Genomic DNA, 25,842 nt, shown 5'->3' with positions numbered 1-25,842 from the left:
ACGCGTCCGGAAGGACTATTAGACCCCCCACTGTTGCCGACAGCTCGAGTATTACACAGCAACATCTTTTTTTTTGCTCGAGAAAAGAAAAACAGCATGATAATGCAAATTCGAAACAACGCCTTGACACCTTACTATGCTGGCCGTACAAAACGCCGTGGAGTCTAGGAATGTCGAATACATGAGCGTAGGTCTTTAAAAGCCTTCGATCGAGGACGAAATGATTCTTGCTGCTGAGACTTCGTCGTATAGCAAGTGTCATCGTTAGAAAAAGTGCGTGTAAATCTTGGACGTCTCGTGAACTTCCATTTCCTACATCATAATATTAGCTATGCCAGCATCCAGGGAAGCTGACTCCTGAGGGACTGCTTCCGATCTAGGCTTACCATCTTGAAACTGTTCAACTCCTCCTTGATTTGCTGGGCAAGCATCGGTGTCAGGCGATTGCACGTGGCGATCTCGCCGCGGCGATCGTACTCTCCGCTCGGCCATGTATCGTAAAACACGATACGCGGGCTAAAGGTAGCAGACCGTTTAGCGCTGACACCTTGAGGCGTCGTCGGCGCGCTCTTGGTGTCTTGACGGAGACGGAGTGCCGTTACGAAGTAGTCCTCGTTGCCGATGCTAACCGTTTCGTTTCGTTTCTGGATCTGGGCTTCATCATTCGGCGTGCTGGGAGCGGTAGAGCTGGGAGAGTTCGAGACGTTGGGGACCGTCGGTAGGTCGAAGATCGGGCCCTTGGCTTCAGCGCCCCGAGCCGGTGGGCTTGGAGAGTTACTGCGAGCTGGCACTCCGTTAGAGTTTAGTTCCGGACCGTAATATGACCTCGGACTTACTCTTCAGAATACCCTTCCGAATAGTCGCGAGCACTTCAGCCCTCTCTCTCTCGCCGCCGACGATGCTTTTCCTTGAGCTCGAATTGTCAGGGCTTGAGTTTCCCTGGCGATCCGACTGCAGGGTCTCGGCCGCGCTGGGGTCCATCGAATTGGTCTCGAGGGGTGCGCCGGTGCCGCCAGCGTGCTGGCCCTGTGAGTCAGTCGTTGCGTTGACCCTTTCACGCTCGGCCTCGACGGTCACCATGGACACGGTGGCTTGCGAGGCCTGGGGGGGCTTCGCGTCCTCCGTCGATGTCCCAATCATCGACTTCGGCCTGAACAATCCCACCAAGGATCTACCGCCTTTCTTCATCCCACGTCCCATTTTACGGAGCATGATCGATGCGGAGGACGCTGTCGACGAGACCGACAAGTTGTCCGTTGACCCCGAGAACAGCTTGGTACCAGAGTAAATACTACTCCCAATCCCACCCTCTTCCTGTTTCTGCGCAATTCGTGCCTGCTCCTCCTCATACAGGTCTTCAGCCTTAGGGCCCTTACGCAACCTTCCAGCGTCATCCTGCGATGCTTTGGCGTTATCCAACGTCGCGTCTTGTCCCGTAACCTTCCGGAGCTCGGCAGCGCTCCCAAAGGAGAAGGCTCGCCGGAGCCGTGAAGTTTTATTCTTCGACTTGGCGCCTTTCTCATTGATGGCGGCCAGGTGCTTGGCTGCAGGACTATCCGTCACCGAACTAGAGGCCGTTGCTGGTGGCTTGGCCGGGGATGGTGCCGCCACGCCGGTCGGCTTTGCCGAATCATCGGCCGAGGACCCGGAAGCCATCGTTGCCGGCCTTGATAAGGGAGACGGATTGATCACACGCTTTCCGTCGGCTGACGAACCCCGAGACGGTACGTTCACCGACTTCGGCTGGTCTTGGGCAGACTTCTTGTCTCCGGAGGTGGACGCCGTGGACCCGGGGCTGGCCGTGGGGGCAGATGCATTAGAATTCCGATTGGTAGACTGTAGAAAAGACAATTCGTTAGCACTCATCACATTAGTGAGGCGGAGCCGTCCTGCCAGCGCCTGATTGGGCAATGTATGGAGAAGGGGGAGAAGGGGGAGAAGGGGGAGAAAGGGGGGGGGGGGGAAGGGTTTTGCGTCTTCTCTAGGATAAGTCCCATTCATGTTTCGACTCAATAGAACTAACTCACCGAGGATGGCCGGGAATTGCTGCTTCCGCTCGAAACTAGACTTTCTGAGCTGCCATTTCTGGCTTGCACTGCGTTCTTCTCCGCGGGGCCAGCAGAGGAAACCGGACCAGGCCGTGTAGTATTCCCCTGGTCCTTATCTAGACCACTTCGTTTCTTCGACGCGGCTAGCGCCTCCACGCGGAATGATTCTTCCGCCCGCTTGAAGTCCTGCGGGGACAGGGATGTGGGGTAATCGGTAGAATTGATAGAGTGTATGCTACGCCGCCGAAATCTCTTGTTAGATTCCTCTTGGGCAGCGTGTCGGTGCAAGTGCATGTCATCCATCGCCATAGATCCGTAAGCGCTGTGCGGTCGATTAGCGAGAACTGCCGCGTTTCGAGGTATTCTGGTTTGCTGGTCCGCCGCGGCCCGGGGATTGTAAAGATGAACGACGGTGGCCATGCCGGATCCGGACGGCATCGCCGAACCCTGTGGTTGGGGTGCTTGCATGACACTTGGTGACGAATCTGTGTATCTCGGAGACGGCCGTCTATACCGCTCGGGTGATGATTTCGCGGCGGCAACCTGCGCAAAGGTCGGCTGGTTTGTCGAAAGATTCAAAGGCGGTAACGGGGGCCGCGTTGTAGACGGAGGCATAATCCGCGAGTCGTCCTGAGAGATCCCCACCGCCATCCCCGATGGGACAATGTTGCTATTATTGTTCGAGGTATTGGGGGGATTTGAAGCGTAGCGAGGGCGAGCAACCGTCGAGTTCGGGTCAGTCATCTGCATTGCGGCCGTAGTCGATGGACGGTAAGTCCCGTACTGTTGCCATTGCCCGCCATTAGCCAGACTAGGCGTCGCTGTAAAGGCATAGGGCTGGACGGGGACGGCCGTGCTGCCTCGATAGACAGCAGAACCACTAGAACCGCCACTCGGGAGGCCGTGATAGCCGCCCCTTTGCGAGTTGGCCATGTACGCTTGGCTAGGCTGGGTCCCTGACGGGGTCGGCATGATTCCTGAAGACGAATTTGGCCTGGTCTGAAGTATTGTTACTGATCCAGCTTGCTGAGGGTATGTTTGGACCAGAGCGGCCATATTCGAAGACATGTAAGGCCCGATAGGTCGGCTCGGAGTACTCGCGAGCGGATCTCGATTTGCTCACTAAGCCTATCAGCTATCGAGGAATGTGAATGTCGGGAGAGAGACCAGGCTTCGTGTTCTAGGTGGAACGAGGGGTCCTGACTACTTCCTGTTAGCCAGCGATGATCCGCGAAGCGGGCTGGGTCGACTAGGAGGTCACGATGTTGGATCCAGCTCCAGTTTGCTTCAGCGGCCCAACCCAGGTACGGTATGTAGGAATGTCAATATCCACCTTGAAAGATCGCCTGTGTCTGACGAGTGGTGAATACGCTCGGCCTCGAAGCGATAACGGTTCCAAGTAGCAGCGAGAAGGAGAAGAAGGGAGGACAGCTATGGGAAAGGTAGGTGGAAGAAGGGCGCCTGCGACCAGGAGAAAAACGAATGATCTCCAGAAGAAGCCCTACTATTACCGTAGGTAACCTCTGCAAGACCTATTGTCGGGTGATCACGACAAGCAGTCTGGTGGAGAATGGCGGGTTCGGACTCGATAAATTTCGGTGTCGCGATTGACACGAAAGGGGGATGAGCGCAACGCTAGAAGAGAGACATGGGAGAAGATGCCACAATGACCCCCCTCGCCGCACTGCCAGCCGAGAAAGAAAACACGGCAAATATTGTGGTTGTGTTTTCTTCTTTTTTTTATATGGTTTTGTAGATTTTAGGAGACGTCCAGGCCACCTCGTCTGATGACGACGGGGACGAGTCGAGAGGGGCACGAGAGGGAAAGAGGGCTCGAAGGGGGGGGCGGGGAGGATGCTGGTGGTTTGTTGTTATGAAAAGGAGATGGGGCAGGAAAGAGACCTTTTGGCGAAAGGGGCGACGTGGGAGGATTACAGCAAATGAAATGGAAGCGTGTTATTTTTCCGGATAACGGTATGTACTGGGCAAGTAAATAGAGAAAGAAAATATGACTAATGGGCAAGAAGAAGGAGAGGGAGATGGGGTGTAAGGGGAGGAAAGAGAGGGTGAGAGAGAATTGATGTTATTCAGAAGTGCATTGGGATGGAAGAGGAAGAGAGACGGGAAGTTTAGGATTCAAGAAATTCCCGGTCTTTTCTGGCAGGCGTGGTGGTGGTGTGGTAGGAGGTAAGGTTGGGTCGAGCTAGGAAGAAACCCGCCGCATGTACCTAACCTAACCTAGCCCGCGTGCATTAGATATGTAACTATTATGCATGTATTGCTGCTGCCCGCCGTGTGCTTTCGCGCGCGCGCTCGTCAGAATCTTGGGTTGAGAGGACTTATTACTCCTGGCTAGCAAATTGCCTAAGGGCAGGTAGGTACATGGCAGTACGCTAGACCTAAGGTACAGTACGTCACATAGGTACCTCCAGCGGAATCCCGTAACTCTGCGTTAGGTACCTGATGTACCTAGTCTACAGACGGACCAGGTCAGGTACCTAGCGTGGCTAGAAGGGAAGGTCAGGTACTTGTTTGCTAGCGTTGCCGCGGGAGATACCCCGGGTGCCTCTGCTAGTAGGCGCTACACAGGTACCTAGGCAGGTACCTACCTAGGCCGCAGAAACCTGGTGGGACCACAACTCAGGCCAGATGGAGACGGCTGCACCAGAACCAGTTCTGTCCGCATAACGACCTTCCGTAGCTGTGGGCCTCAGCAATGCTAACTTAACCTGGGCAGATTGAGTGACTGGCATGCCCACAGCAGCCAACCCTACTAGGTAAGAGTCTGTACAATCCAGGGCGGACGTATAGCCCCTATGATTAAAGCGTACCCCAAGCTAGCCGCAAGCAATTCCACCTCTACAGCCCGTTAAGCGCACGGCGTAAGATACCTCGAGATGCTGAGATTCCTCCTAGATAACATGCCTACGTAGGTATGTACATTCATACGTTCCTTGCAGAGGAGCCGGGATACGGGTGCACAGTGCGAAAGTGCGACGCCTAGGCGAGACATGTATTTTTTAGTGAAGAAAAAAAGATCTCTTACTAGGAGGTGATGAGCATATAAAACAAAAAGAAGGAAGGGAAAAAGCGCAGGACTTGGAGGACATCAGACGCTCCCGGACTACGGTTCCTATCTACCTCTCTCGAGCCTGCCACCCATGCAGGGAGGTGCGTACATACCTATGTATGGAAATATACATATATATTGATAGATATTAAGAACTCGACCAAGAGGCAGATTCCAATATTGATAGAAGATTCGTAGAAGCAAGGAGCCTCCACACAGAGTGTATGTAGGTATGTAAATACGTCCCCTCGTTAAAGTGCCTACATCGACCCTCCCTAGCCTACTATATTCTCTTGCCTCCTTACTGGACACCCCTCGGTCTGTATCAGATGCATCGATAAATCCTCTCCGTTAGCGGCGCCCAGGTTTGAGGTTTTCCCCCTCTAGCTCCGTACGTGAGTCGCATACGGACCGCCGTGACGGACTGGGCTGTGTGGCTCATGCACCGTTAGTCTTTTTTTCTCCCGCTTTCTTGACGCCCGCATCGTGATGTAGTACGATCCGGCATACATAGAGTTATGGGCTGATATATCTAGGTCGGTGACCCAGCTGCATAGGTACTACAGGCTACGAGACCACAGCATATCACCTCCTATACGTACGGCACATTCTGACACCGCCTGACCACCACTTACATATGTGCGTGCGTGCATCGGTTACATCCCTCCATCCTCGCGTTCGGGTTGGACCACTTGCTCACCTCCATGCGTTGTGTAGGGATGTACATACCTACCTACATGCACACACTTGGGTATCGTCGTGGGCGCTTCTCACGCATACCACATTAGGTACCTACCTACCTACGTACCTAGGTAAGGTAGGCACCTCCCGTCATCCAGAGATGCTAGAAGGTGACTACCTGCCTACCTAGGTATATAAGGTATATAAGGAGAGCTCTGTAGGTACCTAAGGTACTACCTAGGTACCCAGGCATATACCTGTGTTATATGTTAGGCAGGTATATGAGACTGAAGCATGCACTTACCTACTTAAGTAGGTATCTAATGCATTGCATGCAATGTAGATTGTCAGTAGGTTAGCAGGTGACAGGGACACGATGCCAGGCGACGAAGAAGCTTGTTGTTATTGTTGCCGTAGCGAGTGCTACAAGTACGTATACATCAGCTACACCTGCCTACGTGTCTCTCCTGCAGGGCCCAGGTACCGAGACATAGCCACAGCCATCCCTTGCGCTGAGATTGCAGGGCTCGCCGACTCTCTACATACATACATACTCAATATATGCATGTGTACACTCTCCTTGCTGCGAAAATCGCATGCGTCTCTGCCAGACCATTGGCCTCCACCCCGGCGGGATTGTTGATGAGGCAGAGAGTTCTACTCTACACGATTGGCTGCTTTGTATGAATGTACGGCTGGGGATTGGCCACGGTCCACGTCGCGTTAGGTAAAGCACAGAAGGCATCGGGGATGACGCTTCACAGTATGACGCGACAGCTTAGGTACCGACGGAGTAGGTACGCATACATACTCATATACTAATACAACACACAGACATGGAGATATACCTGGGAGCAATGGAGACTCCCCGGAAAGAATTCACCGCACACCATCCTACGTCCATGGTCCGATCGCTCTCGTCCTACAAATACTGCTGAAATATATGTGCGTACATAATGCGGGTGGCTATACCGCCGTCCTGGGCCCTGTCGCGATCTTGGGGGGCATGTATAATTGCGAACCGAGTCTCGTTGATCTCTGGACGTCGGTAAGTAAGTGTGTACCTATGTCATACGCCTCCTACAGATAATCCTATCCGGAGGATAATTAGGTATATTTTATATAACGTACCTTGTATATACCCATAAGATGGATCGACTCCCTACCTACCTCCTCTACACGTAGGTGACATGCCTCCTAGAAATCGCTTAACGAGCTGCTAAATGGCTCCTCGAGTGCATCGAGTGCATTGATGCCTACCTACCTAGGTCCCTAGGTAGGTAGGTACCTACGTCCCTCCTATACATATACATACCTGCATACCGAATGTATGTATACACACGCGAAACTCGAATCGATCTGTGTTACAGACGTGCAATGACACCTTGGGTATCTGTAAACACAGAATAAGGTATGGGTTTAAGCGATACTACCTGCCTACCTTAGGAGGCGCCTAGATAACGCCCATCATTTGCCAGCACCTACATAAATACCATATCATTGAACAGTACGTTTGTATGTATATGTCTGCCCAGGTATGTATATAGGCATATATACGAGTATATAGATATATTTATTTATTAATCAGCTAGGGGGGGGGTGTCTTGATGTTAGCAGACTGGATATTATTGTCCGTAGCTTCGAGCCGATTCTCGAGCCCGCCCTCGAACCCACCTTTCGGGATGGGCTTGCACATATACCTTTTATGCGCCTCAGCTGATTCGGCCTCGAAATTTTTTCGATGCCAACCCGCGAGGCAGCGAGGAAGGCGAAGGGATGAGCATCAATTCGGCGGCAGCGGCGTGAAGGTTACGAGTGCGTACTGCACCGGCGCCTACATAAGAGGTGTGCAGGTATGTGCATGTAAGAGAGGTATGCCGTGTCTACCTTAGGTACCATGGAAGCCAGGAGATACCTACCTTAGATTAGACGGTCCAGACACCTGCTCGTGCATTGTACATACCTAGGTACATACCATCATACATACCTCTCATCATACCTCGCACGTAATCGTTAGTTGATCACTCCCTCCTGAAGCAGGCGACACACATCTTGATAGATCGGCAGTAGGAGGAGATAAGCGGTTAGGACAACGCATAAGTACCTGAGGTGCGTGTAGATATATACATCCATAAGTAAAATGAGTAATTAGGTAGGTAGGTACGTGTCTAAGGTCAGGGAATATGAGGTGGCGGGTATCCGATGTACTAAAGCTATCTATCTCCCTTTACTCATACGCTGCCTTTACAGAGGCACCTCAATCCTGAAGGGTTCCAGATCATACACCTGCAAAGCACCGGTAGTTCGTCCTACGTTGCTAACGCTGGCTAGGAGACAAGTAGGTAGGTACTCGCGCCTGTTATGCTGTTGATTTATTCAGGAGTGGCGGAACTGGCGGAGATTTGTTCCCTCTCCAGGACCTCTAATGAAAGGGGACCATCTCGCCAGGCGTCCCCCAGCCCGTCCACTACCATCTCAATTCATACTGCGGATCAGCACAGCCAGCTCCCCCATTCTACCTGCGTGATGAGTAATTGTGCACGCTGTTTTTGTGGGTGCGGGAGAGGGAACACGCCAGGGAACGGAAGAGAGTAGCGCGCACGCCACGACCAGCTCACACCAATATCTACGAATAGAAAGGCGATGGCGCACCAGATAGAGACCGTTGTTGGCAAGAGATCTGGGGGAAGAGAGGCCAGGGTAATGGGGACCCATGGATAAAGAGCCGCTCTTTTATATACCTAGGTACCTCTGTGTGATGGAATCCACAAAAATACATGAGTACTTATAAAATCCAGGAAATCCGACGATACACGCGATGTAGCTCGGCAAGTCCCCGGTCCAGCGACCGCCGGATCTCTATTATTTATGCAGCAAACCGGGCACGAGACTTGCAAATACATCACGATACACGCCTCAGCCAACAGACCTCGGGCGGGCGTGGTATGTCATCTACATCGCTTACATACCTAGGTTACCTACATACATAATACATACATACATATACATATACACATATACATACACGCTGGCACTTTATGGCTTAGGTACCTAGCTATGTGTATGCATAACGTAGGTGCCTCTCATACATATTAACACTCGGTGCAGGAAGCGTCTGCTACTTATTGCTCATCGGTGTACGTGTACCTACGTTAGGTACCTTAGGTACTTGGGGGAGGTGTAGGTACCTAGGTACCTCTTCTCTAGGCGTAGAGCCTTGTCAAGAATGCAGGTACCTTAGGTACCTGTTGCCCACAGCGCGTAGGTCCCACCAACACGCACATCATGAGGATCATCGATCTGACGATCTGAGGAATTTGAAGGAGCAGAGGCCAACGACTTGTTCCGAACGGTGCAACAAGTCAGGCTGGCATGCAGAGACGGGGAGAAAGAGCGTGAAGGAGAGAGAGAGAGAGAGAGAGGGGGGGGGGGGGATTGCGCCAGCAAAGGCGGCAATTAGGGGGTACCGTCTCGACTTTCAATTTGGCCATGGCCGAAGATCCTGGATATCTGTGGAGGGACTACCCCCTTTTCCCCCACGCCATCGCCTCTTTGGTTCCTATTATTGTTGATGTTGCCGGGATACACATTGTACATACACAGTGGCCCTGTCGGCGCTCCGTATTCAGGCTTCCCCCCTTTTTTCCCCCTCCTATCCAGGAGAGATCTGCGAATTCGTGCGAATTTTAGCAACGTGCCTACGTGTAGTTATACAAATTACGATGGCACGAGCCGCTATTGGAGGCTAATTGCGTCCTCCCCTCCCCCCCCCCCTTCGCCGCCATGTGGGATCAAGGACTTACTCGAAAAGGTGAGATGAGTAAAAATCAAGGAAAGTGAAAATAAAAGGAAATATACGTGTAGGGCAAGAAGAATTGAGATGAGATAACATCGAGTGAGAAAAGGTCGACCATCCCGTCCGGTTAACTCTACTGTGCCGCCCTCGCTTGCTTTTGACAAGCCCTCCGCTATCCGGGCAGGGAGAGAACTGGTAATAAAGTGGTCGGCGACACGAATAAGCAACAACAATTGACACCCCCTTACGATAGTACGTGCCATGTCATGCATACGGCATACATGGGCTGCTAGAACGTGCATCGCCTACGCCAGCCGGCAAAAGGGGGAGGTGTTCTTCTCTAAGCTCTCGCGGCCAGAACTCAGATTGAATTCCGAAAAGATCTCCCGGTCTTTCTAGTGACCGTCTTCCTAGCGCTGACGTGGAAGCTCCTGTCTGGAAAGGGAAGACGGTCAGAATGATTGAAAGCGTCACCCCGCATCGCCAGGACGGGGGGGGAGATCAGGGGTCATCTCAAGCTTGGCGATACGAGACAACGGTCGAGCACAGTGCGCACTAATACGTCTACGCATTCATGTTGCACATAAGTATGCAGACGTCTATATACATAGACGTCTGCCTACATAAGCAGGTATGCATCTACACCATTCAATCAACATCAATATCTTGAAACGCAGGCGTGGTTCTTGGATATTGGACTGGGGAGACTCGAGAATGGAGAGAAACGAAGAGAACTTGCGAAGTGAACTCGCGCGCCCCTGGAAGAAGCGTGTTTACCGATAGCCCCAGTCTACTTATAGATATGCAACCTGCGAGACTCACAGAAACCTGTTTTGTCCAGATCCCAATAAATATCTGCCAGCAAAGCTGTCGCGGTCGACGATGAGACCGAATCGTTTTTGAGCAATTGCGGATGAGCGGGTCACTCGGGCGAGTCTCGACGGCGAAACAGCTTGTCACCGAATCACCCGCTCTCCCCCTTGCCCGAAAAAGAGTTATCGTCGTCGCCCCAGGTGTTGGAACCGGCTTGCACAACACCTTCTTCTGTTTGGATCGACAAGTTAGCCAGCCAGCAAACAGCCCCGGGCTGCGCTTTGCAGAAACCGACATCTCAACCAAACGAACTTGGAAATCGGTCTTGGTATCATCTCAGGATGACCATTGGCGTCCGCCTGCGTCTGCATCACGGGAAGTCGCATGCCCGGCGCCCTACAGCATGGAGCTATAAATGAATCTGAAATTTCACATCCTAGGCCCCGGCCGCCTTTAGACCACACGCCCCGTCGATTTCACGAGTCGCATTCTCGGCGTCCCTATCGGAAAGTGCCATACCAACCACGGCTTGTGCCGGTCGAGCGCGCTGAGACAGCGGTGGACACAGGGCCGATGCGGCCTGGGACATGTTTCCTAGGCCCATGACACCGAGCCACGCATTCGTCATCCCTTGAGACACGTCTTAGATGTACTAGAGCCCCAGGAAGCTCTCAGGTTTCACGACAATACGGGCGAGATTCCTGCCCATCGTGTACGGCTCTATGTAGGCTCTTTCTTCTACCGGACGGGCTGATATACATTTACATGAGCAGCACATCTTTTCTCTACTGCCCCTCCTTCCCTCCTCCTCCCCCCCCCCCCCTCTCGGCGGAAGCAAGGTAGCTCGCGAGCATCGAGCCAGGTTGCCCCGGGCAGCAGGAGCACCAAGCATACATTCCCAGGCCGGCACCTAGCTAATCAGTTGGCGAGCAAGTCATTTCGCCGAGACCACTATGGGATTAGTCTAGACCTCGACTACGAAACAGCACCTTCGCCCTCGAGGTTCGGGATCGTGTGCTCGCGTGACAAGTGGCTTGCTTACTTGCTTGCTTACACCCTCTTGCATGCCTGTTCGATACTTGGTCTTCCTGTGTTATTAGGCGTTAGTAACGTCGAAGAGAAAAGGGGGAGCATGGAGGGAGGAGGGAGTGGAAGTATGTAGATAGATTTCATATACGCAGTCCGTTTCCTAACTCGGCCCGCGCTTGCCCTCTAGATAGAAGGAAATAGAAAACATAAATCTCCAGGCCTGGAGCCACTGTATCCTAGCCATTCAAAACTTTCAGACCAAAGGCTAAAGGCAGAGACAGTCGTTCTAGGCGAGGCCTACGCAAGTAAGGTAGCTGTCCCCCTGCTTGTGCTACGGACGGGCCCTGGAGGCCAGCAACCCGGACCTTAGGGGAAGAAAGAAAGAAGGGGGGGGGGGGGGGGGAGAGAAACAAAGCCGCCCCGGGTGGCTGACCGTGGATGTGATCCGTCTGGATGCACCGCATGCGCGCTGCATGCGATTTATCCGACACAAGCTCGTCTCTCCTGACCCGAGGAACACACATGCCTGCATTGACGCATACTACGTAGACGTGGGTACACGTAAAGATTTAAGGGGAAGGCTTGTGTCGAGGCGTTATCCCCGCCTCTCGCGGCGTGGCCTCCCCCCTGAATCTGTCTACGTATACATGCGCCCTCGTCGTTCTAGGCCCTTCACTTCTCGCCCGTTTCGCGCGGATCTGCAGCTCCGGTATACGCGGCCGGGGCTGCTCGACTCCTGCCGATCTCGAGACCGGCGTTCAGCCTGCTTACCTTAGGCCGCCGATATTCCCCGGATTCCCACGATTCCCCCGAGTTTCGTTCTAGTAGGCCTGGAGGCACACACATACGCAGACACAGACACACTTACTTACTCACTTACTCACGTATACATACACACATACATACATATATGTATGTATATATACCTTAGAGAGAGAAGGGGGGGAAGGGGTGGGAGGGAGGAAGTGAGGGAGTGAGTTGACTTTGCCCATGCCGGGACTCTCCCGCTCGCACATGTGCGCCGTGCTCTGCGGCGCCGTGCGTCGCTGCTTGAAGTCTTATCTACCCGCCTGCCCGCCTAAATCATCATCTGTCTCCCTTCTTGCCTGCTTGCGGCCCCCAGGGTGCCGGAACCTTGCGGCTCGTGACATCAGCATTAAGGATACGCACACACTATTAGTAGGCTACATACCTGCCTACCTACCTACCCCCCCTAGACCAACTCCTGCGCCAGAGGCAGGCGTGTAAGGCGGCAAGTCAGATATTAAAGGCGACGCACGCTGCGCTGCGCTGCTCGCGGGGGCGCGCACACGCATCCACGCACTCGTCCATCCACTTACCGTCCGCCCAAGGGAGGTCTCGGCGCCCCCTCCCCCCATCTCCGGGTCCAATCCAACGTTACCGAAAAAAAACAACGACCAACGCGTGCAGGCGGGCGGCGTATCAAGTAGGGACATGTACTTCGGAGATAAATAAATGCATTTCATGCGGTGCTACCGCTACCTACCTCGTTGCTCCTGTGGGGTGGAAGGGGGGGGGGCGAAAGGGAGAGCCGTACGCCATGTCAGAACCCCTGAGGCGTCTTTGGTTGCGCGGCGAAGAAGAGGGAACTAAAATCGCCGACACATGTGTCTGCATATAGATCCCTACCTACCTGTTCCCTCTCAGTTGTAATCCGGGAACATATCTAGGTAGGTGGGTGCGTGATAGTTCTTGATCGCCGATGGTGGCGTGTGACGCCGTACTCGTCGGCGATACCGCGTGCGCATGTGAGGATGTAGGTGCCTAAGGCGGAGAGTCCCCGACGATAATACATAGCACTCTCACTCGCATCTAGACCCGTATACCTAGCTGCCCGCCTGTCTGCTTAATGGCTCACGATGTAGCCAGCCGATTGATGCCTAGTCAGCTGTCCACCTGCCCTGAGCACGCTGTGGCAGGCTGGGCACCGAGGCTTGTGGCACCGTGTCTAATTCTGTTGCCAGGCACCCGGCCGAGCGGTGATCGCCGAGTCGCCTTCGACGCACGCGAGAAGAGAAGAAGAGAAGCAATGCGGGCAATCAGCGGCTGTATCGTCCCGTAGCCACCCCACGCGTCCGCCCCGACTGGTAACCGGTGGCGGAGAGAGGCAACTAACTGCGCTGTTGCGCTTCTTCGGGAAGGGGGCATCTGCGCCTACCCGTGGCGGCCTCTAGGTCTGGAACCTGCTAGCCTTGGGGAGCGAGTGATGGAGTAGAACGCCGGAAAATTGTCTGTTTGCCGGAACTATGGTCAAGGGCCAGGCCCCCCAACTCTAAAGTTCGGCGTCGGTTCGAGCTATGGGTGCTGCTCTGTCTGCAGCTCTCTGGCTCACCCACGCACTTGTCCCGGCGTTTCGGAAGGCGTTTGGAGCTGGGAAGGGCTATACGGGCTGGAGGCTGGTGGTAGGTTCATCTGATGCCCGTCTCGGCCGAAGTGATCTCTATCTGAGGTGATACGGGGGCGCTATACGCGTGAGCGGAACTATCTGCTTTAAAAGGCACGCTTCGTGTGAAAATAGAGGGGAGGGAAAGGGGTGGGATGGGATAAGACGGTGTGTGGCCCGTTCCCGGTAGACGTGTCAGGAATTGGCTCTATTTGGACCCCTATGGGCCATATCTACCCATGCCAGTCTTTTGCTCGGCCCTAGTCGGCGAGAAGTCATCGGACTGAGAATTCACAATGGGCGTTTACATGCCTATCTACTACTAGCATGCCTGCCCACAGCCCTCGCTTACCCCCCTTTCCTTTCGCCCAGACCGACCATCTCAACGTCCCATCCGCCATCATGCGGGCCCGATAGCCCAAGCACATCGCCGTACCCGCCTCTCCGTCCGCGCGCCCGCGCGCCCACCCACCCACTTACGTCCACAACTGCCCTCCTCCCGCCTGCGCACTCGACTATCAACCCGAATCCTTCCCAGCAAAGCACCGCCGCTCGGGGGGAGCACCGCCGGCCCCGTGATCCCCAGCTTCCTCCTTAGCCCCTAGCGAGGTGGGGCCCGCCGCCCGCCTTTGGTTGGGCGCGAGACGGCCGTCGTCGAGCTCGCAAGGCTCTCTAGTGCGGCTGAGTTATTGCTGCTGCTGCCTACAACGTACTCCGCCCCCTTCTGCCCCTCTACCGCGGAGAGATCCAGGTGGTCACCAGATCGGGTACCTGACTTGGCGCACGTCAGGCTGCCAGGGCGCTCTGGGCAGTGGCGAAGCGTCACGACGTCGCGACGTCGGACGTTGGGCGTCGGGCGCGCGGGCGGCGGAGTCGGTTAAACGGCTGGCTTGGCTACTGTGGGGAGTTGGGGGCGTGGAACGGGTCGGAGTAGGTAGTTATGCTATTTCTCTCTGTGAAACGAGCGGGCGTTGGGAATAGTTACTTTCCTGACTCGAGCGGGACGAGCGTGGTTGGCTGTTCTAGGGTGTGTCTGTTTGTGCCGGTTGGAGCGGATTGGATTGAGTTGGCTGTGTGAGTCTTTTCAGCGGATTATTTGTTCGCTCTATCCTACGAGTCTTCTTCATTCTGGTAGAGGCTCCCAACATCGACAGCGAGGCAGGCAGACAACTTGGAGCTAGAGAGGTTTACGAAATAGCAGCAGTAGCAGACTGTTTCTTGGATAATTATGACACGAGGCTCCACGTTCAAGAGGAGCAGTAGCCTTGATAATTTCATTTCATTTTAAAATTCGTCTCCTATTCGTATCTCGTGGCTCGTCGAAATTAGACCATTACATGGTAGAGTTCAAGGTTATTAACATCTATCCTCCGAGCGCAACGCAATCCGCGTGCGCCCGACACCGTCACTGTCGAAACCAATTAAATTAACTTCATCCTCGGACAAGAACGGCAAAGTCCGTCGTAGCTAGATAGGGAGGGAAGGGAGCGATGGGCATCAGCAGGTGTCTCTCCGGGATGATCGCTCCGGGGCCGAGGAGCGCTGGCAGCGTCAGTCCTTCTTGAAGGACCTGACGAGGTCGCTCCAGCCCTTAAACAGGTACTGGTCGGAGTGCCGACCGCAGTGCGTGTAGACGTTCACTGTCGGCGAGTACGGCTTCGGGGCCGGGTCGGAAGCCTTTCGGCTCGTGGCCTGGCTGCTCGAGGCCGTGTGGGAGTTATCGAATCCATTGCTGCCAGTAGCCGACGGACTTTCCTGTGAGTTGTTAGCCTCGGCCGGTAACCACAGATGGGGGCATCCGTGGCAATCGGTGCTACTAACCTTGCCCTTCTCCGAATAGTAGGAGTCAAAGCTATCCTTGCGGGTGTAAGAGCCGTCGCTAGAGGCCCGAGAGCCCATGAGGATGAGCGGGGTGGGTGATTCGCTTCGAGGCGGCATGGCAAGTCGAGGTCTGAATGTGTGAACTCGACTGGTAGATAAATTTGGTGGCGGCTATGTTCCTTTTATGGCCAAGTGTGATGAGTGGTAGGAAGAGATGGGACCTAGAACGTCAGACCTCTTCGTTGTCTCGACGATGTTTAGGACTTCCAATTAAGACGTATGGAATTTCCCGTCTGCTACTAAGCTTCAAGCTTTTCGGGCAGCGGACTGGACTGCCGGGTCGAGAGAAAATATCGAATGAGTGCCCCCCAGGGTTGCTGGTCTCGCACGCCTGGTGCAGTGAGATAGGTGGTGTGGATGGTGACGGTTGGAAAAGAGACGGCGCTCTAGTGAGAGAGATGGATGTAGGAAGACGAGCAACCTTGTTGCCTGGGGATGATGGTCTTATATACATGCCTCGATCTCTCGACGAGAGAGCTTGGCGGCCCAAGTGACTGGACCCAACCTAGCCAGACCCGACACCGATTACCCAGAGTTGTAGTAGCACGCGTACATGCATAGAGGCGTGCGAGAGGACTCGGCGAAACCAGGGTCTCTAGTCGGACGGGATCGCGAGAAAGCAGTGGGCGCATTGTGTTATCTGGCCAGCAGCCAATGGCATGCGCACATGGGAAGGCAACGATGCAGGGTGCTGGGGGAGAGACGGCGTGTGACTGAGTGGTAGAGACGGCGCTGTTAGTCACCCCACGAAGCCGACTTGCTGCTGCTGGTGGGACCTCCCTGGTTCAGCCCTATTACCTATGTGTATATCGGCGTTGCGGTGCCGGCCGTGATAGCCGGTGATGCGCAGCCAAGCCAAGGCAATCATGTATCATGATTAATTAGGTCGGGGCCGGGTTTCCTGGTCGTTATAGGCCCAAAATTGGGCACTTAATTTAAATACCCTCCGACTCAGCTGCCTGAGCGAATTCACATGGCTAGAATCCTGCGCTTTGCCGATTTCCCGTCTCGACTCACGGTAGAATCGCATGGGCAGCCGTTATCCTTATCTTCGTTCCTCCACCTGTCGCGAGCCGAGGTCGCTCAGCGAGCCGAACCTCCTTTACGGGAACGCAATCCCTCCGCGACAACCCAAAATTCCTTACATTGGTGAAATCGACTTGTTGCTTCTGCTGCCGCTTCCGAGCTGAGCCGGGAGGAGGGGGAAACGGCGTGAGACGACCGCTCTCGAGAGCTTCGGGAGCCCCTGCCTGCTGGCACGGCCAATGCATCCCTCCATGCTGCCGGTGCAGGTTGAAACTCGACGTCTCCCGAGTCTGGGCGGATGACATCAATTTCTGTCTAGGGGGGTCGCGGGTCGCGAACCACGACTCGCCGAGGTACGAGAGAAAAGGCGCCTGGGACACGGGGATTGGAGCGCGGGGAAGAGTGGGGTGGGAGAGGTAGTACTGGCAAGCCTCTGGAATTTCCCTTTGCTGCCTGACGCCATAAGCATTGCCCAGCCCAATCTTGGGCGGATGCGGCGCCGGGATGACTAGCCAGATGACTGATTGAGTGACTAACCGACCAACTGATCGCCGGCACTGGCCTAACACGCATATGCCGTGTTTCCTGATAGGCATCCACGACCCGCCGTCGCGAAAATGGCGGTGATGCTTCATCGACTATAGACAAGGGGGCATTGTCGTGCGGAGTGCGCGCGCAAGCTCTCGATTTGTTCGACGTGCTTCGTACCGGTCGTGTTCTTGCCTCTGCCGACTGTTTGAGGCTTCGCTTGCAACGCCTGTCGCGGCTTCAGTGTTGCAGGTTGTAAGTTGGTATGTTGGAAGAATGTTCTGGCTTGAGCAGGGGGTGAGGGCGGGCGAGCTCGAGTGGGTAGATGGGGATGGAAGCGTGGAAGGGGAACACGTGCGGGAGGGCATCGTCGAGGGCCTCCCTCGACTTCTTGTTTTGCTATGCCTTCTATACAGGTACACCTACTTGTTCTCACTATAAAACATAGGTACCTACGCCTAGAGGTAGGTATGTTATAGAGGTAGAGGGAGGTAATACAGGTCTAGAGGAGGGGCCTCCTGGTGAGGAGGCAGACACTGAAGGAGATGTGCATGCGCAGCAAAATACATGCGCCTGTGCTATCTATGATTAGGTACCTACATCCTGAGGCACCGAATGTAGGTGCTTGCCAACCGAACCTGATGGATGACTCCCAAGTCTTTGGATTGCAGGTTACATACAGGTACGCAAGGAGGCACGTAGCCTGCATAGGTACCTAGGTACCTGGTATATTGGCAAATCCAGTATCTGTTGTCTTTACCTTGGGAGAATATGTCAAGGAAATGTAGGAGGTAGGTAAGGAGGTAGGTTAGGTGGTATTGGAACATGGACCATCTCGTGGTCAGGTGCTTCCTGTCTGGGGCGCTCGGACCACCACGAGGCAAAGGGGATGGCCCCATCCATTTCGCGCCCGGCGTCGGCAGGACGGGGCTTGGAAAAAAAAAAGGGGGAGGGGACACGTTGACAACCTGGGCTGGGCGACGTCCAGCTACAGCTACACGTCCAGATGTACCCACCACAGCACCTCGCGGCCCCGACCCCTTCGGGCGGCTCATAGGGCTGACCTTGACTTTTGAGCCGCATCGTAGCGCCGTCGATATGATGTAAATCTGGAGGTGTCCCTTGACGATAGAGAAAATCGAAGACGGCCGACTTTGCGATTTGCATTTTGCCATATGCCCATCCCCTATCAGCCGTCGAGGCCCCGAAAAATAGTCAATTAGGTGCCGCCCGGGCAGGCGACCTACAAAAAAGCCCGAGATGGCGCGTGGGAGCAGCGGGACGGCAGGAATTCCGCATGTTCGAGGTGGTTGAGGTTCGATGTTGAGAGAATGGGAAGCAAAGGACGATGGATTGTCGGGCTGTCGGGGTTGGAGTTGTTATGGCGGATTTTGGTATGACACGCCAGGGACGACCGGGTCAAAAACCCCACAGCGCGGTTTTATTGGCTACGGTGCCTCTAAAACAATGGGTCCGTCACGGTTTTGCGGCTGCCGTTGCTTTCTGGTCTGTGCGCGTGTCCTGCGCTTTCCTTTGTCTGGCGTTTTTTTTTTTTTTTCGCCTGCCGCCCCTGCGCAGCGGAAAAGACGCGCGACGAGTTCACTAAACCTGTCTGGCTTCCCAACTACCAACTTCCTTTCCACAGGCCAAAACTACGTACCTACACTAAACCCCGTTACCTTACTAACCAAAGGCCTCTCTCCCCCCCAAGCTCTTCCTCTCTCCCTCTCTTTGTTTCTCTCTCGCTTTTGCGATTCTACCTCATTCTTTTTTTTCTCACCTTCGCCATCCTGCATCTTTGTCTCCCTCGGACGCCATCTCCATTCTACCTAACCGAATCAATATCAATCAATTTCGCGTCTGTTGTTCGTCGTGCGACACGCTCCTATCCCTCACCCATTTACATCATAGGCCAATCTTTTTGCGGACGCTGCCCGCGACGACCGTGTCCGAAATTTCCTAAGCCGTCGCGCATCCGAGTTTCTGTCCGGCATTCTCCCAAACCCATCCTATCCATCGGCCAATCTCCTCTCTACATGTCCTATTCCCCTGCTCTGCCTCTCGAGTTGTCGCGCCCATCTGCCAAGTCCATATCTTCGTCCTAGCCTGCAGCAACGCTTCGAGTCCGCTGTCCCAGCCTTCAGCTATCTTTCAGCTCAGTTCCCTCAGCTGGACGCAATAGGGTCGATCTTCCGATAACCACGGGGACACCGGCAACGGCCACGGTCTCGGGGGCCATCTTCTGGCTCCGGTGCCATATGCCTTGGTTTATACTTGTACGGCCTGCCGTTGTCGTTTCAAGCGTCGAGGATAACGGACGATCTTGTCGTGGCTGTCTCCGTTAGTATCCCGAGGCAGCTCCTAGGTACGCTGTGCCTTGGCGGGCCTTCTCTGGCAGTGCCCGCTGCACATCTAGCCGCTTCTGAGAATGCTGACGGACCTTCGTTGATTGTAGTTTCCCCTCCTGCTGTCCCAGGGGGATTGCTGGGTACGGCTGCTCGGTCGTACGTTGGTTATGAATTGGCTGAGTCGCGTTGAATTACCCGACTTGCGACCGAGACTCTGATACCCTTCGTCCGAGGACGTTTGGCTTTTCCGTCTTCCTCTGACCTGCCTTACCGGTGTCTTGTGTCGAGCTGCAGCTATTGCGGTTATGCCATACTGATATAGCATCTGTACGACGGAATCGTTGTGCTGCACTAGCTTAACACCAACTTTTTCTTTTGGTACGCGAATTCCGATCCATAATTGCCGCCTTCTACACGCCGTTCTTTATCTCCCGTTTGTTTGCTCCCTCCCTTCGAACCAGTTAGCAGATCTGGTGTAAACTGGAGAGAGGGACTCGCGCTGATGCTTGCTATTCTTAGTCCACGCCTTCCTAAACTAGGAACTCGCCTCGAAGATGGCTGGCAAAAGGAAGCGGGATATCCTCGATTTTGATCCTAATAAGTCCGATTCCAACGACGAGAATTTTGAGCCAGAGATCGACCGTCCTCGCTCGCGGAAGAAGTCGCGCCCGCACGGCGTTAACAAATCTAGTTCTCGCAGAAAAGGTCGCTACAGAGGGTCTGATATCGAAGACGACGATATCGACGACAGTGGACACGAGAATTCATTCGACGAGGACGACGAAGAGGAGGAGGAGCCCGAGCCTCTGATCAACGAAAATACCGGTCGGCGCGTGAGGAAGGCTGCATCAAAGCAGCACAACTACAAAGAGAGTTCCGAGGACGAGGTTGAGGACCTCGTCCAAGACTCGGATGACGACAAGGACGACCTTGTAAAGAACTCGCCGAAGAAGTCATCGCCCCGCCAACGGAAGTTAATCACTCTCCGGGTTCCTGCGTCTGCGCGAAAAACACGCGCCGCTACTAATACAAACGCTCCGGTTGGCACTAGAAGGATCACACGAGCACGAACAGTTGACGAGGACGATGTCGAACTGTTGGAATTAACAAATTCCGGGAGGCACGCGCGACCCACTCGAGCTTCTAAGAGTAAGAGCCCGGAGACCTTGGGTCGAAGTGGTAGACCAACTCGTAGCGCCAAAGGCGTGAAGAAGACGATATCGCCTGTTATGGAGGTGGACACTCAGGAGGAAGAGAGCATCCCCCAGGCCGAGGATGTGAAAGACCCCATTATTCAAGACGACGACGCACTGGACGCGAATGGGGTTGACCAAGCTGCGGATGACGATGCCGCTGAAGATCAGGGTCAAGAACATGAAGAGCCTATGGAAACAGTCGAGGCCAACGAAGATGCCGATGCTGATGACGATGACGATGTTCCAATCACACGCCGCACCCGTGGCGCCAGGGCTAACCAACCTACGGCCCCAGCTGAGGATGTTCCCGCCGACGATGCTGACAACGTTCCTCTAACTCGGGGCCGTTTGACCAGGAAATCTCGGCTAAAGAAATCGATGCAGGAGCCCAGTAGTGACTTTGAGCCGGGCAATGAGTCAGGAGAAGAGAACATGTCAGATTCTGAGGCTAATCCGGCCGAAGCCGCTGGTGACGACGGCGAGAACTCTAGTCCGAGTGCTCGTGGCCGGGGCTTCTCTAGGAGCAAGGGGGGGAAGCCCGCGAAGAGATCACGGCGACGGGCAGAGTCAGGGGAAGAGGATGAGGTTGACGAGAACGAAGTCGCCGAAGAACTCGAAGATCTTAGAGAAGATTCTCGTTCGCGGAGACGGCGTCGATCACCCCAAATTCTCTTTGAGGGAAAGAGACAGGAGACGAGACGACGCAGAGCCGGTCCGGTCAACTATGTCATCCCGGCGCTCAATCAGGTCCCCATCGAGCCGGAAGAGGATGAGGAGACGGGTCCGACACCGGCCCGCCGTCGCGGGCGTGCGAACGGAGGCGCTACTTGGGACCATAGTCTACATACTAGTGCCGGCCCCTTTGGTGGCGTAGGATTGACCGGTGCCCTCCTTGGTGGTCCTTGGGGTACTGGTGCTGCTGGCGGTGCCGATTCTGACAGTAGTGACAACGAAATGGATTCTCGATCAGGAGTAGCCGGCAATGTGGGCATGACACCTACCTCCGCGGCCCCTCAACTCGCGCCCTTCGGCCAACATCCAAACGTGGAGGGTTTGGGCGGGCATGTCGCGCCTACGCCGAATGTTGGGAAGATTAAGAGCCATAAAGCACTCGCCGATGCGGACCCGCTAGGAGTGGATCTCAATGTTGACTTCAGTCAGGTTGGAGGTTTGCAAGGCCACATCGATCAGCTTAAGGAGATGGTCCAGCTACCTCTGCTTTATCCGGAACTGTTCATGAAATTCCATGTTACTCCACCGAGGGGTGTCTTATTCCACGGCCCTCCGGGAACTGGAAAGACACTCCTAGCTAGGGCCCTCGCCAACTCTGTCGGTATCGGCGGCCGAAAGATCACATTCTACATGCGCAAAGGTGCCGACGCCCTCAGCAAGTGGGTTGGTGAAGCCGAGAAGCAACTCCGCCTCCTCTTTGAAGAGGCTAGAAGGACACAGCCAAGCATTATCTTTTTCGACGAGATTGATGGTCTTGCCCCTGTCCGGTCTAGCAAGCAGGAGCAAATCCACGCATCAATTGTCTCTACCCTCTTGGCTCTGATGGACGGCATGGATGGCCGTGGACAAGTCATCGTGATCGGTGCTACCAATCGGCCGGATAGTGTGGACCCTGCCCTCCGTCGACCGGGGCGATTCGATCGAGAATTCTACTTCCCTCTGCCTGATGTCGACGCCCGGAAATCTATTATCGATATCCACACACAAGGATGGGGGCTTTCGGACGAGTTCAAGACATCTCTAGCTAGAGATGCGAAGGGCTACGGGGGTGCTGACCTGCGGGCCATGTGCACTGAGGCCGCCCTCAACGCTATCCAGAGGACATACCCGCAAATATACTCTTCCAAGGAAAAGCTTGTCGTCAACCCGGATAAAATTACCGTGCACATGACCGACTTTATTCTCTCCAAGAACAAGATCATCCCCTCTTCGGAGAGGTCTGCCACGTCTGGTGCTTCTCCCCTACCGAAACCTATCGAGCCACTTCTCCGAGATCAGTTCAAGGCCGTCACTGCGGTGCTAGACGGCGTCCTACCCCGTAAGAAGAAGGTAACGGCTCTTGACGAGGCGATGTTCGAACCTTACGACGACGACGACTTTGGGTTTGGCCGAGAAGCCTTGCATCAGGAGTTTCAACGATTTCGTGTTTATCGGCCGCGCCTTTTGGTATGCGGTTCGCCGGGAATGGGGCAAGTTTACGTTAGCGCCGCCATGCTCCATTATTTGGAAGGTGTTCATGTACAAAACTTCGATCTAGCGACTCTGCTCGGAGATCCTCTCGTAAGTACTACCGTGGTCTATTGACTGGTTCCACACGTGGTACCCGCTGACTTCTCGACAGCCCGTTGAACAGGTGTTGTTCCAGTTTTTCGCCGAAGCAAGGCGCCAGAAGCCGAGCATCATCTTCATCCCAAATGTTGACGTCTGGTACTCAACCCTAGCTGGACCAGCACTAACAGCATTTTTATCTATGCTGAGAACGATACCACCCACTGACCCCATCATGGTCGTGGGGACGGCGGAGGTTAAGCTGAAAGATATCGACCCCGATCTCAAGCGCGATATCTTTGGGTTATCAAACTCCAATTCTGTAGAAATTGCTCGCCCGGTGCAGGTAGGTCTCGTCGGCGCCAGGGCAACAAGACGTAAAGCTAACAGCCAATCCGCAGGAAAATCGGCAGGAATACTTCAGCAGGATTATTTCACATATCAGAAGATTTCCGAAGGATTTCCCCGATCCTGCCAATCGGAAGAAGAGGGTTCTGGAGGAGCTTTCTGTCGCCCCCCCGCCTCCACCGAAGAAACTTACGAGGGAGGAGGCCAAGTTGGAGTGGTTGCGATATCGTCAGCTTCTTAACCTTCTGAAAGTACACCTGCAGCCTATCATGGACCAGATCAAACGCAAGTACAAGACATTCCGCTCTCCCCTGATAGCGCAGACCCAGTATCAGTACCTCTTTGACGAGGCGGATCCGAACCACGTTAGGCCCGACGTGGCTGACGCTTTACCGCGCCCTTATATAATTTCTAAGGACAGGGAGGGATATCCGGGCCTTCTGGAGACATCGACGAATAAGTTCTATTACAACCTTGACATTCAGACAATAGAGGAGAGGCTGGCGAATGGCTACTACACCAAACCTCTGGCGTTCTTGAAAGACATTGAGTGCATCGAGCATGACGCCAAGAATTCGGGCGACAAAGCACTTCGCCTCAAGGCCAACGAGCTCTACACTAACGTGGAGGTCGACGTCAATGATGTTGACCAGAAGTTCAGAGCTATGGGGGTTAACTGGGAGGACATGTTCAGCAAGGAGCAAGCGCGGAGAAACGCGCGCAGGGAGAGACATCGGAAGCGGATGGCGATACAATCTGCTGCCGACCAGGCGCAGGCTGGTGTCGGCAATGGGCGAAGCCCTCCACTCGGTCGCCCTGCGAGGTTGCAAAAGCTGCATACAACAATGGCCCACTTCCAACTCATTGGCGATGAAGCAAATGGAGACAAGGACGACTCGCTGCTGCATCCCACTGTCAACGGGACGTCCGTGCCATCTCGGGACGACGGTGACGATGTCACCATGACTGACATTGAAGGCCAGACCCTGGAGGGTCCGAACACTTCCATGCAGCCGCCATCACAATGGCCCCGGATGGATATTCGATCTATCCATACTTCGGTGCATGTGACGACGGGGGGGACGAACCAGATGTCTCAGGTTTCCGCTGTCCAGTCTCTGCCTGCAGGAGTATCGCCGTCCGCACTGATCAACGACGCATCAACCACCAAGACGTCGGATCCGTCCAACCGGTCTTCTAATTTTAGCACACAGGCTACCAACGGCATCCATAACGAGCATTCCAGTCTACTTGAAAATATCCCCGACACCCAACCAGTCCCTGGCACAAGCCATGCGTCTAGCGAAGATCAGTGGCTCCGTTCTGAAGTTTTGCGGGGGCACACCCAGCAGTCCGGGTCGTCCCAGGGGTCGCGCGCTCAGGCGTCACCAGCTGGTGCTCGATTCTCCCACGCTCCTAGCATGGCGAACTTGCTTAACGACCCTTCTCCAGATGAGCAATCGCAGTCTCAGCGCCCACCTGGATCATCTGCTTCACAGCAAGTCGAGCTAGATGAGACCCAAGGTCAGTTCTTCCTGGAGGAACTGACAAAACGTACCTCGGGTTGCACTATCGAACAGTTGCAACAGATCTATCGCGAAATGATGGTAGAGCTCTGGAAAACAAGGGGGGAGCACAATCGTATGAAGGTGCTCAATTCGGTCACGCGCGTGTTTAATGAGGCCATCAATGATATTGAGTCGATGCAAGGGTTCCTGGCACCAAGCCAAACAGTGGGTTAGAATAGTTAATATCGAACCGTAGTCGTTGACACACAGAGTGCGTGAGGGAACGTCGCTTTATGGATATACGAGCTGTTGGTCCCGGTATAGTTATAGATCAGTTAGAGGCGGTAGGCCCGAAAGACGCAAAGTATTCAGCGGGCTCATGACGGGTGGTCATTTGCACGACATTGTTTAAGGAATGGCGGTCGCCTACGAAGAAATTGGCTTCGCGCCTATTATGGGTGGGCTGGTATGGCATACTCGTGATAATACCAGATGCACTTATGTTTTCTAACATACAACATACTCCTACCGGAGACAGAACTAGTAACGTCAACCCCAAACCGATGTATTTGTACGGAATAATGCGAGTAGCAGATACTAATCATAGGGCGGCTTGAGAGCTGGTAGTGCTCTGGAATACAGTTTTTTTCCGTTTCGCCTCGCCGCGCCGTAGGAGAGCTTCCCAGGGCGACTTCATCCAGAACTTTAAGAGGTTTCCAACTTATGTGTCGTCTATCTCTAGCAATTGGATTCTAATTTACGCGCGTCCATCCCTCTCCCGTCCCCCCGCCGTATTCCGTGGAATAATAGGCTAAGTTCGAAAAGCCTGGTTATACGTGTGTCCGTCTACCATTCTGTTATGGCTGTTCACGATGCAAATGGCTAC

General features: G+C 54.3%; 5 protein-coding genes across 5 annotated transcripts; 1 reads left to right on the top strand and 4 right to left on the bottom strand.

Moving 5' to 3' along the window:
• Positions 1-264: 264 nt before the first annotated feature.
• GGS23DRAFT_600497 (uncharacterized protein) lies at positions 265-3,104 on the bottom strand (the record flags this gene model as incomplete). The annotated part of the gene is made up of 4 exons (XM_051519080.1): positions 265-312; positions 387-784; positions 837-1,836; positions 2,028-3,104. 4 exons carry the CDS (start codon positions 3,102-3,104, stop codon positions 265-267), a joined length of 2,523 nt encoding a protein of 840 aa, XP_051368082.1.
• A 7,455-nt stretch (positions 3,105-10,559) lies between these two features.
• GGS23DRAFT_600496 (uncharacterized protein) lies at positions 10,560-10,997 on the bottom strand (the record flags this gene model as incomplete). Its single annotated transcript, XM_051519079.1, has 3 exons — positions 10,560-10,639; positions 10,755-10,804; positions 10,873-10,997. 3 exons carry the CDS (start codon positions 10,995-10,997, stop codon positions 10,560-10,562), a joined length of 255 nt encoding a protein of 84 aa, XP_051368081.1.
• Positions 10,998-15,392: 4,395 nt separating this feature from the next.
• Positions 15,393-15,779, bottom strand: GGS23DRAFT_600495 (uncharacterized protein; the record flags this gene model as incomplete). Its single annotated transcript, XM_051519078.1, has 2 exons — positions 15,393-15,596; positions 15,663-15,779. 2 exons carry the CDS (start codon positions 15,777-15,779, stop codon positions 15,393-15,395), a joined length of 321 nt encoding a protein of 106 aa, XP_051368080.1.
• A 696-nt stretch (positions 15,780-16,475) lies between these two features.
• On the bottom strand, positions 16,476-17,886 carry GGS23DRAFT_324538 (uncharacterized protein). The gene is made up of 3 exons (XM_051512906.1): positions 17,703-17,886; positions 17,286-17,505; positions 16,476-17,197 (listed from the first exon to the last, which is right to left on the bottom strand). The coding sequence occupies exons 1-3, from the start codon at positions 17,720-17,722 to the stop codon at positions 16,736-16,738; spliced, it is 702 nt and encodes a 233-aa protein (XP_051368079.1). The 5' UTR covers positions 17,723-17,886; the 3' UTR covers positions 16,476-16,735.
• Positions 17,887-19,754: 1,868 nt separating this feature from the next.
• Positions 19,755-25,239, top strand: GGS23DRAFT_324490 (AAA-domain-containing protein). Its single transcript, XM_051512905.1, has 4 exons — positions 19,755-20,002; positions 20,144-23,112; positions 23,174-23,446; positions 23,502-25,239. The coding sequence occupies exons 2-4, from the start codon at positions 20,179-20,181 to the stop codon at positions 25,188-25,190; spliced, it is 4,896 nt and encodes a 1,631-aa protein (XP_051368078.1). The 5' UTR covers positions 19,755-20,002; positions 20,144-20,178; the 3' UTR covers positions 25,191-25,239.
• The last annotated feature ends 603 nt before the right edge of the window (positions 25,240-25,842 follow it).

This window comes from Durotheca rogersii (genome assembly GCF_024521655.1).
Source record: "Durotheca rogersii strain YMJ 92031201 chromosome Unknown GGS23scaffold_33, whole genome shotgun sequence".
Classification (NCBI taxonomy): domain Eukaryota; kingdom Fungi; phylum Ascomycota; class Sordariomycetes; order Xylariales; family Xylariaceae; genus Durotheca; species Durotheca rogersii.
Note: the sequence above shows the minus strand (reverse complement) of the source record. Positions and strands in the feature narration are given on the sequence as shown.